At 40.8% G+C, this 21010-nt stretch overlaps 2 protein-coding genes across 2 annotated transcripts; both read left to right on the forward strand.

Moving 5' to 3' along the window:
- The first annotated feature begins 613 nt into the window (after positions 1–613).
- fnta (farnesyltransferase, CAAX box, subunit alpha) lies at positions 614–7628 on the forward strand. Its single transcript, XM_030739269.1, has 9 exons — positions 614–987; positions 1770–1855; positions 3091–3205; positions 3454–3558; positions 3718–3844; positions 4095–4243; positions 6010–6072; positions 6317–6509; positions 6617–7628. Exons 1-9 carry the CDS (start codon positions 860–862, stop codon positions 6782–6784), a joined length of 1134 nt encoding a protein of 377 aa, XP_030595129.1. The 5' UTR covers positions 614–859; the 3' UTR covers positions 6785–7628.
- Positions 7629–18631: 11003 nt separating this feature from the next.
- On the forward strand, positions 18632–19576 carry tmem271 (transmembrane protein 271). The gene has a single exon (XM_030740240.1). It carries the CDS (start codon positions 18632–18634, stop codon positions 19421–19423), a length of 792 nt encoding a protein of 263 aa, XP_030596100.1. The 3' UTR covers positions 19424–19576.
- The last annotated feature ends 1434 nt before the right edge of the window (positions 19577–21010 follow it).

A 21010-nucleotide genomic window follows, 5' to 3' on the forward strand; every position in this document is an offset into this window, starting at 1 on the left:
GCTCCACCATGGAATACCATCTGGAAAGCATCTGATTAGTAACTGCTTCATTTTTCAGTATGACAGTGATCCCAAACACACTGCCAATGCAGTAAAAGCATACCTAGGTAGAAAAACACACAATGGAACACTATCAGTCATGGATTGGTCTCCCCAGAGCACGGACCTCAACATTATTGAAGCAGCATGGGATCGTGTTGACAGGGAACAGAACAAGATGCAGCCAACATCCAAAGTTCTCCAGTCTCCTCGAAGGAGAACTATTCCTGAAGACTACAGGCTGTGTTGAAGAATAAAGGTGGTCATACCAAATACTGACTTTCAAGCTTAGAATTGTACAAACTCTCTTATATACTGTATTTCCATGTATTATATACTGTATTTATGTTTGCACATGTTTCAGTAAATTACTGCCCCTATTTCTCATTTTCCTAGCAAACTATTAAAAAGTAGCTCAAGACTTTTCCACATTACTATCACTGTGTACCAAAGACCTTTTTAAGACAGCTTTGCATGACCTTACTGCTCCTCGCTGCTGACGAGCAGCGGCAGTTTCGGTGACTTCTATCCCATAAACGTCACATTTTGGCAGTTTATGTATTAGAGAAATTGGTCGACTGTCTGGAAAATTGACTGGATGTTTGGACAGACGTCCCTTTTAGTTGTAATTCAGCCATTCCCTGATCATCAGTTAGTTGATGGCGGAATAAAACTGGAATTAGATCGCTAAAAAGGCCGACGCAGACTTCTATAGGACAGAAAAGCTTAATTTCCCGCAGCACTTAAAGGCAACTTTCCGCCAAACCGGATGTGATGTTTTCTTTCTTAGTGGAGCTGCGATTAAGCTAACTAGTTAGCAATGTCTAGTGTTGAGGAAAGCTCAGTTGAATCTGTAGAAGTTAAAGAAGACCAGGAGTTTGATGTAGAAGCCGGGGAGCTCACCGGGGATGAATCTGCTGTTGACCCGACTCGATATGTGTTTTACAGGTAGTGTCTGGTTCTCACTCTCTCTAACTGTTTGGGTGGCTAACTTAGCTTTGGTCGTGCCTCTGTCGGCAACTGCTTAGCAATTACTCTGTAGCTTGTTTGTTATAACGTGGTAATGTTTGATAACTTGTAGTTCAATACCAGTTTTTAATGGGTGTCAAAATAACATTACAGTTAGCGTCTTTGGAATGGAAAGCCAGGGGCGCTGCACTAACGTCTTTCTAATCGAAGGTTATTCTAATATTACATCTTAATCATTTCAGTATGCAAGTAAATATTTGTCACATTCGCAGGTTTTTTTTTTTTTTTCCTGCAGTTGCATTTTTGCCGGCTTCCTCCAAAGCGTCAGATGATCCATCAGAAGCTTTGCAGTGATTTTTACTATTTACTATTTGTTTATCTGATGGTCAGAAGTAGCAGATAAATGCATTGACTTCTGTCAAATAAGGTACATACTCACCCGCCACAGCTAGTAAGAACACGATTTGTTAATCAAAGTAGTTAGTTCAGTCAGAGACGTTATTCATATAGGGGGATAGAGTACTCACAGAATCCTGAATTGGGAAAAACTTTTAAAACCCCATTTAGGGACCAAAAAACAGTCTTGCGATTAAATTGGTGATTATCCATATGCAGTTTTTATGTCCCAGTGACCATTAAACTTAATGCTCTTAAAGAGATTTGCTTCTAGAAGGACACTGGCCCCATGAAATGAAATGCATTAGCTACTTTCAGGCTGCACTGACTGTTCGTTAATCCACTTCCTTGTTTTTGTGTTTCAGAGATAGAAAAGACTGGGCTGACCTGGAACCTGTTCCACAGGATGATGGTCCAAATCCTGTAGTGAAGATCGCCTACTCGGAAAAGTGTAAGATTGTTAACGAATCATGACTCACAAGACCACAAGGAAGTAGGTAGAGGGAAGGGTCACTGCAAATCAATTCAAGTCTAAGTAATCATCTTTATCATGCCATGAAATCTAATACAATGGGGCTCTAGGGGTCACTGAATGGTTTTAAGTATAAAAATTACATGAATAATTTGCTGTTGCCTTTGTAGTAGCTCTATCTAACGTCAGTTGAACATCCTTGGGATATTTTGGACTGCCAGTGCCCTCCTGGTCACCAAAACACCAAATTAGGGAATATTTTCTGGACTGACAGTGTTCCATCCCTCCGGTAGATTTCCAGAGATTTAGAGAATCAATGCTGTTTTGGCCTAGCACCTTCCTCAGTTTTTTTTTAATACACTAAATTGCCAAAAGTTTTCACTCACGCATCCAAATCATTGAATTCAGGTGTTCCAATCACTTCCACGGTCACAGGTGTATACAACAAGCACCTAGGCATGCAGACTGCTTCTACAAACATTTGTGAAAAAATGGGTCGCTCTCAGGAGCTCAGTGAATTCCAGCGTGGTACAGTGATAGGATGCCACCTGTGCAACAAGTCATGAAATTTCCTCCATACTAAATATTCCATAGTCAGCTATTAGTGCTATTATAACAAAGTGGAAGTGATTGGGAACAACAGCAACTCAACCACAAAGTGGGAGGCCACAAAAAATCATAGCGGGGTCAGTCGCCAACTTTCTGCAAAATCAATCGCTACAGACCTCCAACCTTTATGTGGCCTTCAGATTAGTTCAAGAATAGTGCATAGAGAGCTTCATGAAATGGTTTCCCATGGCTGAGCAGCTGCATCTAAGCCTTACATCACCAAGCACAATGCAAAGTGTTGGATGCAGTGGTGGACTCTAGAGCAGTGGAGACGTGTTCTCTGGAGTTATAAATTACACTTCTCCATCTGTCAATCTGATGGATGAGTCTGGGTTTGCTTAAGAATACCAAGACATTTTGGACAATTTAATGCTCCCAACTTTGTGGGAACAGTTTGGGGATGGCCCCTTCCTGTTCCAACATGACCAGTGCACAAAGCAGGTCCATAAGTTCACATATGTGTGAAGGCAGATGAGCGAGTACTTTTGGCAATTTAGTGTATGTCACTTGTCTGTTAAATTCAAAACCTTTTATTTTTCAGACTTGAGCTCAAACATGATTACAGAAGGATTTCATAGAAAATGTTCATATCTTTCTTCCAACAGTCTCAGATGTTTACGACTATTTCCGCGCCCTCCTAAAGAATGATGAAAAAAGTGACCGGGCTTTCGCTCTGACAGCAGATGCCATCGACCTAAATGCTGCAAATTACACAGTCTGGTGAGCATTTTGCTTGTAGGCCAGTATGGAAAAACAATGCTTAGCAGTGCTGTAGTGCTTACACACAATGGAGAAAAAGAGGAAAAGAGATCATTTCAGTTCATAGTTTACAATACTGTTTATACAGAGAATGACGAGGTATAGTTTTTACACAGCATCTGAGTAAAAATGCATTTGTATTGTTTTGAAATGAGTTTACATTCTCTGTAGTGAAAATATAGTCTAACATATGCTTTGGGACTGTCCAGGCACTACAGGCGAGTGCTCCTGCAAGCCCTATCAAAGGACCTGAGGGAGGAGATGAAGTACATTACTGGCATTATTGAAGAGCAACCCAAAAACTATCAAGTCTGGTAAGTGCTTTAAATTATTTCAGAATTTGTAGTCACCTCTATACACTGTGAATTTATGTAGAGCACAGAGAGAGGAGAGAGGGGGGGGGCATTCCTAAAATGATTCAATTTGATGAAAACATTGGAAGATAAGGATGGGTTTCCAAACTCCTGCTCCAGGCATCACAGACGTATGGTGGTCGAGTGGTTGAATGACCCCTCGGAGGAACTGCAGTTCATCGCAGACATTCTCAGCCAAGATGCAAAGAACTACCACGCCTGGCAGCACAGACAGTGGGTCATCCAGGTAGGTGTTTCTCTCAGCAGAGTTGGCTCCAAAGCTGAGGAACGAGATCCAGTTCTCCTCCCACAGCGAAGCACTCTGCCAGACCGAGTCCTTTACTGATTAATTTGGTTGGCTGTCGGTGCGTAGTTTGAGTCCCTCTGTGGTCACTATTTGTATCATGCAACATGGGGCAATGCGTGATACAAATACTGCACTATGTAACTGCATAAACACATTTGATGCCAGCATAGTCTAACTATCCGTTCTCCAGGAGTACAAACTGTGGGACAACGAGCTGGAGTTTGTGGAGAAGCTGTTGGAAGAAGATGTGAGGAATAACTCTGCATGGAACCAGAGGCATTTTGTGATTTCTCACACAACAGGCTTCTCAGATCAAGTCGTAGTGGAGAGAGAGATTCAGTAAGTGCTTTGGAGTTTATAAAGTTTAATTGTTGAGGAAATCTTAGGACTTCTTTAATGAAGCCATTTTTTTAACCTTCATCCTTGAATTCTGAAAGACTTCTTAAGGCCCTAAAAAGGGTGGTGTGAAAAGTTCAAACTATTATTTAGAACATGTGAACACCAATATTGATTCTCAATTTCACACCTTAAGTGACATTGGCGAGTGTTAAAATCTGACTGTTTTAGGAAGTTATTTTGTCGCAGAAGGAATCCGAGGTAGCAGATCTCAAATGTAGGTAAAAAGGAGACTTTTCTTATGTTACACCTTGTTTTGACCAGCCACCCTTTCTGTGTGGTGATATGAATCCTGAAAGTTTACCCCAGATGCACTTTAAGAGGTTTTCTCCAGTGAATTATCAAAAATGAAAAAAAAACAAAAAAAACAATGCTACCACTGGTACCAATGCTTGTTTCTTTTACCACAGTTCATATACACTAAATTAGTGCTGTTTTGTTATTGAAACTATGATGTATCTCATTATACTGATCCTCAACGCTGGTTAAAGAGTTAAAAACAGGGTGTTGGCTTTGGATTGCGACACTTGGAGTTGTAAAGTTGATTTTCTGTTTTTAACAGAACTTAAATGTGTTTTGCACGTTGGCAAAACCAAAAAAAAAAAAAGTAGTTGAACTGATTGCCTTAAAGTACTTAAGTCAGTTCAAACATTTCCAGTTAATGACTTGGTTTGATTTTTGTGTAATTACACAGAAGCAGTGTAGCGTTGTTTTTTTTTCATTAGTTTAGACGGACATGAGTAATATAACTATACCTTCTAAAATAAAGTAGAGCAATTTGTAATATTTAATACAGGCAGCATTTATTACTCTTGCATTGTGTAAAATCTATAGCGAGTGATTACCCAGTCTTGAATGAGCAGCAGCAAAACAGCTTGAAACTCACTCGGTGTATCTTCCCTTTTTATGACGGGTAGCATCAGTGTGTACATTCCTGTCTGTGCTGCTGCAGTGATAGTCAATTACCAGCTCCCCACTTCAGTGTGAGTGTTGCTGGTCTAACATTAAGGAAAATACAACCCTGCGCAACTTAACTGTAAACACAATGAAACAAAGATGGAACAACTCGGTGTGACGGCGTGCTTAATGTTTTAGCTAACATCTACAGTCCTATGAAAATCTAAGAACACCCTGTGATTCAGTCGCTTGTACAAGTGCCTGTAGCAGAAATAACTTGAAGCCTTTGTTTTCTGTTTGAATGAATCGGTCTCTCGCATTGTTTTGGCCCACTCTTCTTCACAATGCTGCTTCGGTTCATTGAGGTTTAGCCACCATTTCCCACTGGTTGAGGTTTGGACTTTGAGCCATTGATTCTTTTATTTTTCAGTCATTCTGATGTAGATCTGTGATTGTGCCTTCCCAGTCATTCCCATAATGAATGACTGGGATATTTCAGTGTGCCATCCCCAGAAAAATCACATGTATATAGCATGCTGCAGGAGTGGCACAAATTAAAATGATTAAAAATCAGTTCCAGCAACTTAAACATTGAGTTTCTGATAATATTTAAGTACAGTTTTTGGAGGACAATTTATTTATTTATTTATTTATTGCACTCTGTGATCCATTTAATTATATAGATAATTGATATTGATCTATTTAATTACAGTGATGTGAATCCATACATGTTCTGATGCCCTCACCATGGTTCCTGCTTCAGTGTGTGTAAGTGTGTTATTTTGTCTGCTGTTCCTCTCTTTGTGTGTAAGGTATTGCCTGAACCAGATCAAGAAGGCTCCCCACAATGAAAGTGCGTGGAATTATTTGAAAGGGTAAGATCCACAGATGATCTTTTTTCTGATGTGTGTATACCTGAATCCCACCTACCTGTAAGGAACAAACACGCTGACATTTTTCTCTGGTGCATGACGGGAATATTTCAGTGTGTACAAACATTCACAGTATGCTACAGGGGTGGCACGAACTCGAGATTTTGTTATTAAAAATGGAAAACTCACTGCCAGTATCCCCTCTTGTTTTCTTTTCTTTTTTTTTTTTTTTTCTTTTCCCCTCAAGGATGCTACAAGACCGAGGTCTGTCATCTCCGCCAGGTCTGTTGGAGAGGGTGCTGGAGCTGAAGCAGACTCATTGCTCACCTTACCTTTTAGCATTTCTCTTTGATTGCTATGAGGATGCCTTAGAGAACAGCGCCCAAAAGGAAAAGGTGGACGAAGAGGAGCAAAAGGAAAGTTTAAGAAAGGGTCTAGAAGTAAGTCCTTAGGCAAACTTTGAAACAAAAGTTTGTACCTAATGTTTTTCTTGTCAAACTCGGGACTTGAAATGATGGCATTGTATTTTGTTCTCTCCCTTTGGAAGATTTGTGAACAACTGGCACAGGAGAAGGACACCATCCGTAAGGAGTACTGGCAGTTTTTGGGACGTTCTTTGAGGAACAAATATGGAAACGACGCTCCCTCTGATGAGCCGGTGGCCGAAAATCCCGAGCCATCGGTCGCGGCATCTGAGCCGCAGGTGGTTAGCTAGGTCTCCCAAGAGACTCGCACCATTTCCACTCCCTGCACTGCTTCACCAGTACTGTCTGCAGCATCAACTACTGAAGCCTGAAATCTCTGTAAATTGCTATAATGAATGCAAACCCATTTTTCACATAAACATCTCTCAAAAAAAAGTTTTTGTTTTGTTTGGAGAATTAATCTACCTGTGTTTTAACAAAAGGAAGAGAAATATAAGTTTGTAATAACTGGTTACATGTTGGTCTGTCTTTTTTTTTTTTAAATGAGAATAAAACAAGTGTGAGATGAAATGCAGCTACATTCAGATCCATCACTTACACAACATCACAGCTTATTTCCAAATCTACAGTGCGCCTTTTAAATGAGTCACTTTTATTTTTGTTTTTTTTGGTCCTCTGAACTTTGCAGCCTCTGTATTGATGCTCGCAGCCTCATGTCCGGGCCTCCCTTGGAGCGAGGAAATGGATTTACTCCACTAGATGCAGCTGTTTCTACTTCTGCGGACACTGCAACGTAATCTGTTCCCTTACAGTTTCTGACCAAGCAGCCAGCGTTCCAGCTGTGTGTAATTATAGCTTCTGTACATCATTGACATTAGAGCAACACTGCTTGCGTGGTGTGGTGAACCCTGTGATCAGCACATTCACGTCATCAGCACTTGGCAGGCTGGTGCAGTGCCCGTTCAGAGCGAGAGGAGCCCGGGTTACTTTATTGCTGCAATTTATTGGTGTTCTTTAAACATGTCACATGCAGGCAATCAGGATACTTCATTAATGTGTGTGTGTGGGTGATTGTGCCTTCAAAATGTGGCTGTACAAAACAGATTAAATGTACATTAAAAAAAAGAACTATAGTCATGTGCAAAAGTCTTGAGCCGTCACTCATTTCTTTATGTTTTCCTTCCAAGAAGCCAGAGTTTTACATATTTTTAAAGTGGTTTCACTCATTCCCGGTGGAGTCCTTGTATCTATTTTTAGAGGAATGTTTTTTTTTTAAAGCCACTCAACACTGACCTATGAATCATTCAAGCATAAAAAAGGCACCTAGCTCAAGGGATGAACCAGTGTTGTGTCCACACAAAACTTAGCAAAGAACCAATTTTAAAATGTATCTTTAGGCACTTTGTTACCAGCTGGCTGTCACAAAAATCAGTAATTTGGTTCCATTTCTTTAGCTGAATATGAAAAATGCCAAAGATAACACAGTTTGGCAGGCATAAAAGTATTTTTGCACCAACAAGGAGATTCTTAAGGGAGCTGAAAACTTGGCATATCTCTGCACTGTGTACAGTGTGTCCTTAAAAGGTTTGATGAAACTGGACAAGAGGAGGACAAAAGAAGATGTTTCAGGCCTAAATAAAGCTATCTACAGCAGACGAACACACAATAAGCCCTAGAAAGCATCTCACTTGCAACAGCTTCATTTTTCAGCATGACAATGATGCCAAACACACTGCTAGGGCAGTAAAAGCATACCTGGATAACCACAACTGAACAAGATCATCATGGATTGGCCTCCCCAGAGCCCGGACCTCAACATTATTGAAGCAGTGTGGGATCACAGAACAAAATGCAGCCAAGATCCAAAGAAGAGCTTTGAATGTCCTTCAAGGAGCATGGAGAACTATTCCTGAAGACTACTTAAAGAAATGACAAGAAAGCTGCCTCAGAGAGTTCGGGCTGTGTTGAAGCATAAAGGTGGTCACACCAAATATTGACTTTCATGTTTCTTACAAGTGATCAAACTCTGCTTTTGTCTTATATGCAGTATTTCTATGTATGTTTGCACATTCAATAAATGGCTGCAACTATTTCCCATATTCTTAACAAAATATAAAGAATTGAGGGTGGGTCATGACTTTTGCACAGAACTGTATATGCTTGACTGATGTAAGTAATTTGTAACAGGAAATTAAGGACAATAAATATATAAAATTACATTATAAAAAATAGACAAAATATAGTGCAGAGAAATTTGATAATGGTTAGAATAGTTTGGCTGCCCCTCACTTTTGTATATACTTATTTGAGGGTTTTAGGGTTAAAGCTATAAAGGCCTACGATTAAACTTTGGGGTATGAGGCTTTAAGAATGCATGTCCTCACAGCAACAGCCAAACAAACATGCCTCTGTGTGTGTGTGTGTGTGTGTGTGTGTTTGCTCCTTCCTCTACACACAGAATGGACTTGGCACCATATGGAGAAACGCTCGTAGGAGAAAACAAGTTTTAGCCAAAATGTGACAACCACTCATTTAAACTACCTCAGACTCGGCACTGCACTTACTCAGGTCACCAGTAACACACCCACGAAGTCTGCAGTGGAACCAAATGAATGGCGCTTCAGATAAGTGAAGAACAGATTCCCCCTTTGTCTCTTAACAAAAAACGAGCAGGACAGTCAACTTTAACCAGGCCACAGGACACAATCCAGGCAGCTGAGTATGCATATTAGCCACATTGTTTCAACTTATTAAACAAAACAGATCAGGAACCTGCTGCATCACTTCCAGCATTGTTTGAAGGAGAGTGCTCCCTAGTGGTTAAACCCAGAACAAAAAAAACAAAAAAGAGGTTCCAGGCAGAGTGTAATTAAAATACTAATTAAACCCAGCACAAGTCCAAACAAACCACCCAGGTCCCCTTTCAGTCTGCACGCTATTAAATACAGGTGCAGAAGATAGAAGGCCCACAGCCAAATATTTGCCTTCTGTTTTGGTGTCCATATGCGATGTCCGTGACAGCAGTTATGGTGAAGGCTTGTGGAGCCACTGCCTGCTTTTTAAAATGCATGCACAGACACAGTGGATTAACAGGAGACCAGCGTATCAGTGTAGAGTCCTGGATGAGGTCCAGCTCGGTTCTGAGACATCTGTTTCTTACAGTGGAAAAGGCAGCTAATCCTGTGTGGGATTCAGCAGCCTCTCTGTTCATCAACGAGTCAGCCATGTGTTTGTTTTACAGCAAAACATCAGAGCATTGATACTAAGAACATGTAGGGTTTCTTTCTTTTTTTTTGAGGAGATGCGTGTGCGCATGAATATTGTATTGTCACGATGTTAATTCAAAACAGGAAACAGACAGCAGAATCTCAGATGAAAGGAGCCTGCAGGTGTGACAAAAGCAGAGGCAAACTAACTCGTGACATTTCTGTCACTGTTTTAACACTTTTGGAAGACAAGTTGAATACGTAATCATATTTTCCAGCAGTCTGAACATCTGAAAATAAAGTCTGAAAAAAAGGTTACTTACTGTTTGGATTAAAAACTGTGCATAAATGAATTAAATAAATGCATAAAAAAATAATAATGGGAATATTAGTAGGCATATGTCAAAGATTCATTTGACACAAAATACATTTATAAATTGAGCATAACAATATTTGAGACGAGCCATGAAGTCAAGCTCGGATCCTGGGAGATCAGCTGATGCCTCAGCTGATATCCTGCCATACATCCACTGGGAAATCTCATATATGGCAAGCTACTGTATGTAAGATGCTTTAGCCTCCCACAGTTGATGCACTAATGCATCATTCTTTGGAGCCAGCTTCCACCAAAGCTAATCTTATCATACATACAGATCCAGAAACACAGTTGTTGTAATTTTGCCTCTGCACACGACCACAGTGAACTTTAAATCAGTCATAATGGGACTGAAGTTCTGCAAACACTGACTTGTTAACAAAATACAAACTTAACAAAATCCCAAAAGCAGTGGCGAAAAGAACAGGACCCACACTAGAAGCACCTGTTAAGGAACACAGTGTGACACAACCACGAACACAGGTAAACTCAGACTATAAATACACACGAGGTAAGGAGAGAAGTGGAAACAGGAGGGAAACTAAACGCAGCTGAACACAATTAAGGTAAACGACAGACAGGAAGTAAAACTAGAGACAATGTCTACTAACGAAACACTACTAACAAAACACATGAAGATAAATGGAAGTAATAAACAAACTAAAAATCAAAGAGAAAATAATTTAAATGTCCAGAAACTTAAAACCCTGGTTCCAACACCCAGGACTGTGACAAGTGCAGACTTTAAGCTGTAATTCAAGAGGTTTAACAAAAGTATTGCATTCAGTATTTAGAGCTAGAGCTCGACTGATATATCAGCTAACATTAGCTATTTGCCGGCATTTATAGCAGCTGAAAAATTAAAATTAAAAAGTAAAGAAAGCACAGAAGAAACACTTTTAAAACATAATCTGAGTGTTGATGTTGCACAGTTTGTCCACTGGAGGGCACTCTGCAACTTCCACCTGATCCGAGCAGAGTGGAGTAATCTGAGTAATCCACAAGCTGTTGTGACATTAAAACTAAATTATTTTTAAACTGAATTATCATATTATCTCAGTAAGGACTCAGAAATAACTACATATAGCAAATTAGAGAAATGTGTTTATGTTTTATTTGTCTGAAAGAAAAACAAAGATCAGTATCGGCCTTAAAAATCTTATATCAGTCAGACTGTTCATACATAGCCACCCATTTTCACACAGTGAAAAGGAACTGGACAAACTCAGGTAACTGTAAATATAAGAACTGTTTTTAATAATTAGATTTTTTTTTTTTTTTTTTTTTTTTTGCAGTCCAGTGAAGTCTAGAATCACCATGAAAACAGCCGTCCTCACCTGGCCATAAAACTGATTCTCAGTCAGTTCTCCAGTTACTTCTGAGCCTCTGAAAGTGGTGTATAACATATAAAAATGGCTGTAATTCCTAAACAGTTAATGCAGCACTTTTGTTCAGCTCCTTGAATTAAAGCTGAAGGTCTGCACTTCACAGTAAGATTCAGAAGCCTGTGGTGGGTCACAGAAGCAGACTTACAAAATAATGTATCACTGTCCAGAAACTTACACATCTAACTGTATGTGTTTTCATTAATGCCTGCTCAGTGCTGTGCCAGGGCGAAGCAGGAAGGTCTCAGAACAGAGCTGAGCTGCCAAATATAGATTAATGTAAATGTAAATAATCTTCTTATGACTCTATTCTGCTTAAAATGTATGGCTGCTCATGCCATCTAAGAAGAATTATCTACACATGCATTTAGATATCTTAGCTCACAGTTAACATGCACCATAAGATAACTAAACACTTTAATGTGGCCCACTGAATAAAAACCTCCTGATAAAAATGGGTGGATAGCCTTTCAGGCAGATTCACTCACTCACAGTATCTCCTGACCATAGCCTCAAAGCTCTCATCACCAAATGTGAACAATCCAAAAAATGCTTCATTTTTGTTCTATAAACAATTACTTTAGAGTTAATAATGTTACCAAGTCCAACCAATCAGGTTTTAAGACATATGAAAAGAATCTGCTCTGAACAGTAACTTGTGTCTGTCATTAAAACTGATCTTAAATCTACATCTAATCCTTTCTAACAGAAAAAATCTGGACCCAGATTGGCTGGTTATAAAACTGGACACATCTTCAGCTGGTGGCATAAAAGCAGCTCAAACATCAAAGAGAAGCAATGGATAGAAAAACACATTTTTAATCGGGTCACATTTGAAGAAGCCCTCTGAAGTCACAAAGGCGGGCTTCAAGTGTTGTCTCTCGAGTATCTTGCAATCTGCGGAGAAAGCCTAAGGTCAGCTTTCTGCCCCTTTCCTGAACACTCTCTCTGCATGGTGCTGGTGCTGTGATTCCTTCTATCTGCATCTCTGTTCTCTAACATCCTCACATTTAAGGGCGCTTAAATGACTGGTGCAGTTTCCTGCTATAAGAGGTAGACAGAAGGAAAATCCCGGATAGGTCTAGCTTCTTATAAGTCCTCTGTTGTATCATTTTAAATTATTACAGGCAGTTTTATTATTTGGTGACACTTCTGCACTCAATTTATCTGGTAATGAAAAACATTTACTACCTCTGGCTAAAACAGTTTTGAGAAGAAAGAGCAGAAGGACACTGATTTGTTCTGTAAAAGAAACCGAGCTGAAGGATTCTGCATATTCACAATATCAAAGCAGCATAATTCAACAAATACAGTCTGTTGTGAAGTGATGTTTTCACTTTCATTTGGATGATACAATCATCTTGTTCACAACATTATTTGTATTCTTTGGATGCCTAACCCAAACCCTGCCCTGTGGACTGTGCTTTACCCTCATCCCTGTGCTCCTCATCATTACATTTGCACTTACCTTCACCTCCTACTTCTCATTAATGAATATCACTATTGTAATCTGATCATCATCATTACCATTGCCATCATCTGTATGGATTTCCATTCAAGTAAATACCACTATAAATCTTCTTTAAGGTGCAGCATAACAATTACAGTGATGGCACTAAATGTGGAGGAATGATACTTTTTAAAAATTATTTAATTATCCTTTACCTTAACTCAAAGAAAAATCTAGTTTGCAGTTCTTTGATTAAAAGTCAGAGGAAACCAAATATATATGCAGTTGTGCAGTGAAGGATATAATTAGATCAAGCGGAGCTAAATTAAATTACCAGGAAAAAAGTGTGAAGTTAAATTGACTTTTGATTCAGATTAAACTGTAACAATGGTGGCATCAACACCGGAAACATGGGGAGGGATGGTGCTGGTGGTGGGTACTTTCACACTGAGAACCACGATATTCTATTTTTGTATGTTTCATTCATGTGATTTTTGCTTTTATTGATAATAAACTAACTACAAACACTCCAAGATTCCCAAAGATTGAGATTCTCCTCACAATAAAACAGCCTCAGTGCAACATTAAGAGGTAATGGTACTCTTAACCAGGGCCAAGAAATCAGGAAGTACCTTACAGGAGCATTAATTCAAGGTGATGTTATTTTTACATTAAATGCCAAAAGTGCTAACAAATCTCTCTTAAAGCGGCTTTTTTGTGGTTTCCGGTCATGTGGGGGCAGTAGAACAACCTCAACACACAACTGGCAGCTGCTTCCTCAGTCACAAGGGGTCACTACAGCAGGTAGCTCCATAGATCTCTTACTTTTTTGTTTTGTTTTTTTCCTGACACAACCCCCAAGGGATCTGTGTTTCCTCCTGCGATTGAACCGGGAATTTTTTGCTTGTTAGGAAATGTATAAACCACTAAACTGTGGAGCCTTTAATCCTAATATAAAGTTAATAAAAATCTATCAGAGAGCAGAAAGAAAAGGGAGACGTTAAACCAGGTTGATCACAGGAGCACTTTGGGGGAATAATTTTGACCTGCTCAGTTACAGCGACTCTTTGTCTGTTTTGGGGGGTCTACACAAGCTAAAGGCCATTTCTTTTTGCTGCTCTCCAGGCTTCATGCTTCACCTCCTAATCGCTTCCCCCTTTCACCCCACGCAAACACACAAACACAAACACCCATACCACTCGAATCTGACCTCCATTGACACCAACATACACACAGACTGAACGGGATTCATTTTGCTATCTGTTCTCCTCCACTGTACACATCCACCCATCCATACACAATCTCATATATTTCCTTAACTGACAGACTAAACATTATTTTTAAAGAACTCTGATTTCTAATTTGGTTCTGTTACTGTTTTCTTGGGCTTGTTGTAAGTGATATTATTAATACTTTGGAGGTAAGTCCAGTGTTTACACAGAGATCTGTTTGTCTGCACTAGGTTCTCTTTCTCTTCATCAGGTAACACTTGCTGGGATTGTTTTCAGTCTGTTTCTGTTTGCTAGTGGAAGCCTACAATGAATTTATCTCAGCTTTTTTGCTGACAATATGAACCTGCAGAAAGTCAATAAGAGAAGAAGCTTCATTCTGGAAAATAAAAATTACTCTAAAAGAGCAAACAGCATCTTCCACACAGTCATTTGATACATTGTTGATATAAATACTATAATACTCTCACCCGCTGACTGCCTCGCTTTTGTATTCATTTCCTTCACATTCCCGCCCATTTGACAGACTGTCCCTCGCCTGATCCAGGTCTGGCAGGTTTTCACAATTGGTATTGAATTTATATTTCAGAGTCAGTTCCTCTTTAGGAGAAACATTGCTCGAGTCCCTCCCAGTTCCAGCCATCAACAGCAGAGACTGCTTTAGATTCATTAATATTTATAGGCTAACACAGGATTTTACAGGCCGACCTGTCGCGGCTGTTGTAACTGCTGCTGTAAAACTGCATCTTAGATGCCGAAGCACTCCCTTCACAGCTGACTCTTGGCACAGCTGAAGCAATCGAGCCTAAATGCTCACACACACACACACACACACACACACACACACACACACGCACGCACACTTGTAGTGATTTAAGTTGAAAATCTGCTCTTGAAGGAGAAAGGGTGATTTTTTTTTTAACTGTTAGGGATCTGTCGTACTCTGTGTGGCCTTTTTTTTTTTATATAAAAAACATATAATTTTAACATTCTGGCCTGAAAAACGTCCTCCACATTAAAATGAAGCCAGTTTCAGATCATTCTCCCTGTCACCTCCCATGCCATCTATGCGAGAGGTGATCTTACCCATTAAGATTAGAACTACTTTCCCCTTCAGTAACAGCATCTTTCAGGTTTGTGACCATGACTGGGTAATTGTCTGTGTTATGGAGGTGAGCAGGGCTCACCTTGTGCCCCGATGAAAGGCATATGCTATTAACAACTCCTGCCTCGTCAGATTTGTCGGGCAATTGAATCCAGTAGTTTTCCTTCACATTAAAAGGCTCCTCACCTGTGAGAGCTCCTACTGCCAGTTAACTGAAGCCATTTTCTGCGACGTCCTGGTCCAAGTTTATTTGTATAGCTCTTAATCACAGTTGCAAAAGGCTTCACAACGCCCACATTATGGAACAACAAATGTGAAAATGTGTTTGAATCTGCTGCCACACAAAGCGTGGATAAAACACAATGCGTTAACAGGAGGAAGGACTCAGAGCTGTGGTTTTCCCTGTTTATGTATGAACTGGATAAGAGGTGACAGGGAGACTCGTTAAATGGAAATTTTGAGCATCAGGCGCCTCATTTTTTATGTTTTATTTACCAATTTGTGCCTTTTCTGCATCTTTTTTTGGGGGGAGGGTCTTTCTGGGCTAATAACCTGCTTAAATGTTCACGTGCCATGTGTTCAAATCAATGTTTGAGAGCAATTGGGTAAGAATTTGTAGTTTTAAAGGAAAAGAGAAAAAAATGATATTTTTTTTTTCCAACAATCAATGCCTTACAAGTTTTTTAAAAGAACAGGACCATAAATTATAAAGTAAATATTAGTAAGCAGTGACTACTTTTGAGGTATTTTAAAGGAAAGGACAAACAGTGTTTCCCCTTCTTATGCTGGAAGGATGCAGGCTGTTTTATAAAATATTCTTACCTCACCTTCTTACATTGTGCTCATACTGTAAGTTGAGGCCTGTGTTATGAAGTGCTTTAATTGCAATTCATCAACTCTTGTTTTCATTTTAATGACTGATTTCTGTTCAAAGCTTTCTGCACAGTGAGAAAATGTCACACACATCTGTGCTTTGCAATCACTTTTATGGATTGTGTACATCTCAGTTATATTATTGAGGCTGACTGAAAACCAGACAGACCAGCAAAAGTATCTTGGGTGCCTTAAGTATAAAGATGAATAAGCAAACCATCAAAAATACTACTTGAAGAACAGTGGCTCACAACTTGCTCTTTCTCTGGATTTCAGACTTTCTGATCAAGATTTTAAGATAAAATACTTATTACTGGACATCCTTCTCCTTGCTATTGGCCTCCCTGCATGTACACAGCAGCAGAAGCAGGGGGTGGCTGGGTAGGTCCCCCTGCCTCTCTCCTGGTACCCATGCCTGTGGTGAGTGAGTCCAGTTGTTGCTGCTGATGGCATCAACATCCCCACATTGGCAGAGGCACCCACTGCCAGCAAGCAGGACTGCCTATCAATCAGCCAATCAGCAGCTTATCAGCTCATCAGTCACAGCATCTTTTCTTATCTGCAAACCTATGCAAAGTAGTAATGACCTAATTAGAGTGACACTCACACTTGTTGGCAGCTTTGCTGGTACAGTCAATGAGGTGGCTCATTGTGATGAATGGATGGGCGAGGGCTTTCCCTGGTGGAATTCTCCCACCTGCACTCGTCAAACATTTGGTTAATTAAGTCACGAACTTACGCTCGTCCACTGAGAGTTTTCACATCCAGATAAAATGAAGTGGAAACAACTCAGCTCTAAGAAGCTCCAGTGTTTTTCCAGCAGGTCACACGGTTGAATCATTTTTGCATATCCTTGAACTTTTTCACATGATTTGGAATTTGATTTTCAGCTAGCTCTGATTCAGTGATACCAATTTGTTTTCAGTAAATGAATGTCAGTCCACCACTTTGTTCCCAAAAAAATTCGGTCTCAACTGCCACTGGCATGAAATTTTGTTGTTATATTTGTGTGGCTCATGGATGATGGAGATGATGAATCTTAGTGACCATGGTAATATCTTATCTCCACGTGAAATTGGATGTATTATCGTAAAATCCGCTTCATGTTCTCCTCAGGATTTTGCACAAAAAAAAAAATCTCTGAAAGGTTTTCTTAACATATTTCAAACATATGAATTAGAAGAATATCCCTTTCATCTGCCTGCTCTATTTTTTAATAGCCAGGAACCCTATTAGACTTCACACTCAAACATTTACTTTTACACTGTGGGCTGTAGCTTCTGTTGGGCATTACAGCATGGACTTCGGATGACTCATACGGTATGTCTTTCTACATTTGTTTTAAGACCGAAATGCTGCCTCTAACCAGTTATCCAGCCTATAACACTTCTGAAAAAAAAAAAAAAGTCCGTGGTGGGATCTGTAGCCTATCTCAGCCACCCTAAGTCTGAAATAAAACATGAGACGTTTAAATTTTTAAAATACATTTTTAATATGAGGAGTGATATTGTGGAGTCCAGCCAGCAGCCATCTGGCCTCCTGGGTTGGATGTTTCAGCACCGCGGAGAGCGCACAGGCTCGTTCAGCCGCGCTGCTCCTCTGGTGTTGCTCATGCTTTTGTTTGTGATTTCCAGAAAGATTTACCTGACAAAAAAACAAACAAACAAACAAACGAAAAAAAACCTTAAGAGAACTACAGATCTGATAGGCTATACACGGCAGTTTTTTTTTGTTTTGTTTTTGTTTTTAATATAGCTCATATATACAAAAGGGGGTTATACTGTTTCCACCAAAAACCAGTTTAATAACAGGAACACAGGTTACCGCTTGCCTAAATTAAATTCCTCACCTCTCAGTCACTCCTGCAGAATTGATTTGACTGCGAGCCTGAGGGTTTTAAGTGTGTGTAAAAAAAATAGAAATAATAATGTTCCAGAACACCAGTCGCGCTCATGATGGTTTGCTTGATCACAACCAAAAGTCATTCACTCGCCTTTTTATTTAACGCAACGTCACTATAAAGTCTCTACGTGGCACCTCGGGCACACTTAAAGCCCCTGTAGGAGTGTTCTGAAGGCCTGCGGGTCATTGGTCAACAGGACGCTCGAGCATCTCCGGCTGTGGCAGCCGCCTCCTTCTCTGCCACAAAACCCCACACACAGCATTCAAGCCGGAGACCTGGCGGACTGCACTCAGGAGGAAAACAGGGGGAAAAAACTTTTGGTCAAGAGTCTGATGGGCGGCTAGCTGATCTGGGGTAAAGTGATCATTGGCTGCGCATGGATTATCGATAAGTGCAGAGAGGAATCTTGTCATTAATTATTTATATATTCCCGTAAAGCGGCGGGGATGCGAGAGAGACGCCGCAGCGGCGAGTATCGCCCGCTCTGAACCGGAGGAGTCACCGGCAGATGATGTCCCAATGTGAGAGTGCTTCCAGAGGAGACGAAGGAGAGGACGCAGGAGGATGAAGAACGGGGGAGAGGGATCGAGAGCGGCAGAGGTGGAATATAATGAAGTTGAGTGGGAAAGGACTGTGCACCGTCCTCTCCAGCACCCTCCTCTTCGTGTGCGCCCTGAGCGAAGTTGTCGTTGGATTAAGATGCGTCTTGTTGGGATCTACGTTGAAAGCGCATTTCCACCTCAGCGCCGTGGCCGGGGCTTTTTACTCCGGGCTACTTGTGGGAATCGGGCAGGTCATGCTGGGTTCCGCGCTGCTCTTTTGCACGGAGAAGCCCGGCTGCAGGAATTTCTTTCTCTTCGGTGTTGTGGTCTTCTTGTTGGGGGTCCTCACCGCCTTCTCTGGCGCGGTGGTGGACGGGGACACGGCTTCTCTGGTGGAGAAGAAATATTCCCATCACTGCTTCTACTCTGTGGTGCTGAACCCTGCCTGCGAGCAGCTGAGGGATTACCAGCGGAGTTTGGCCATCTCCACTGTTCTCAGCACCTTGGAGTGCCTCCTCGGGCTCATCAACCTGGTGATCATCAAAAGGTACAAAACAGCGCAGTTTTCTAGGAGCAGACAGTGTCAAAGGCAGAGCGCCGGGGCGATCATCTTCAGCGAGGAGCGGGACTGCTCCTCGGCGGATTTCCAGCCGGTGTCTTACATCAACCTGGGTGTTTTTAATGTGTTTGACGAGACAGGTGCAGAAGTGCAGTGCGGGGGACACCCGTCAATCGAGCTGCCGGGATACTCGCCCACGGACCCGGAGCTCAATCATTGCTTCCCTTTCTCCTACCCGATCCCTAGTGAACTGCCACCCGCATACGAAGACATTTTCCCCGCTGAGGCATGCAACACATAGCCGCTCTGGAGCAGCCCCAGCAGCGCTTCTCTCTGCTGTGACAATCAATGACTTTACGCTTTAAAAACCTCTTCCTCCTCCTCCAACAATCCCAACAAAAATCAGTAAGTTACACAGCAGGACGACGGAGTGGATTTTATTTCACCTGATTCCTTCTAATGTTCTTTTCTTACCTCTGCCTGTTAGCTTCTATTGAACATCACCAATCAGACTGATGTAGATAAACACATCATACAGGCCCAGACAGTGCAGGCAGATCGAGGCCCATAAACGCAACAGCTTGCTAGTATAACAATGTTCTGAATGTTTGCTGTTAACGTTTTTACCTGTGAATAAACTGTGTATTTAACCTCACCTGAAGTCATGAAGCTGTTGCCAGTTTAGCTTTTGCAATGGTTGTGCTCACTCAAAACTTCAAGGCTAAAGGTTAAAGTAGACCTGAGGAGAGCCGGTGGAGTGTAATTAATGAATGTGTGACGTCCATCAGTGCAAAGCTGTGATTTTCTAATCCATAAGAATTCATAATCGGTTGGGGAAAATACCTGGAAAAGGGCTCGAAATGGAGTCACATCTCACACTGTGGTGTCCATTTTAAAGGTGCACTCAAATGATTTATTTTTATTATAATTATTATTGCACTCCAAAGAGCAGGGTGACTAAAAGGAGAGAAATTCATTTTTAAAAAATGGGTAAACTCAAAGAAGGAAAAGCCAAAAATATCCACATCTTTAGTCCCAAGCTTCACAAAAATACAGGATCCATTCATTTCCCATAAAGCAGCTGTAAACTTGTTTTTGTTCTACCCTATCAAAAGTTACTCCACACCATCAGGCTTTCTGTTTGTAATTCATCTTTGCCCAATCTGACATAATCCTGGTGACATCATTATGACATAATCAGGGCTATTGGATAGTTTTCTCTGGAGCCCACAGAATAGCTTTTGCAACTGGCTGCTGAGACCTTGTGAGCCAACTGAGTTTGATAAATAAAATCTGTGGAATTTCCTTTTATGGCAAAGCTTTTGTGAATGACACAATAGATTATGGTAATGCTGATAATGAGTATATGAGGTTCAGGAGGAAGCAGAGGCGTCTCAGGCAGTCTTAGCCTGAATGTGCTTCACTTATTTGATTTTGAAGTAACAGGCGGGTAATGACACAAAATCTCTTAAATCGGGGGATCAGGCTGGCTGTCCGGATGTGATACGGGTCCAATGTAGTAACTCACTTTTACCAATTTAAAGGATTCAAACTGTGCAGAGCTGCATCCCATATTATTCCAAGTGATTGGACTTGAAATTATATACTATCTCCACCACACACAAATAACCACATCATTTCTCAGCATGGATCCTCCCTGGTGCTTGAAACGCCTTTCAGCCACACGATTACTCATTTCACTTAACAGCAAGAACAGAGAGAAGACAAATGCCAGATTTGGCTGTCATTATTACGTGCCCACCTTTGGACAACAAGGCTCTGTGGAAAATTGAATCGGACTGGCTCCTTTTCCTTCAAATTAAATCCCTAAAAATGAGCATCCGCAGATGAATGTCTTTCTAGGGGAATTTTGACGAGTACTCTGTGA

The sequence above is a fragment of the Archocentrus centrarchus genome, chromosome 10 (genome assembly GCF_007364275.1).
Source record: "Archocentrus centrarchus isolate MPI-CPG fArcCen1 chromosome 10, fArcCen1, whole genome shotgun sequence".
Taxonomy (NCBI): Eukaryota; Metazoa; Chordata; class Actinopteri; order Cichliformes; family Cichlidae; genus Archocentrus; species Archocentrus centrarchus.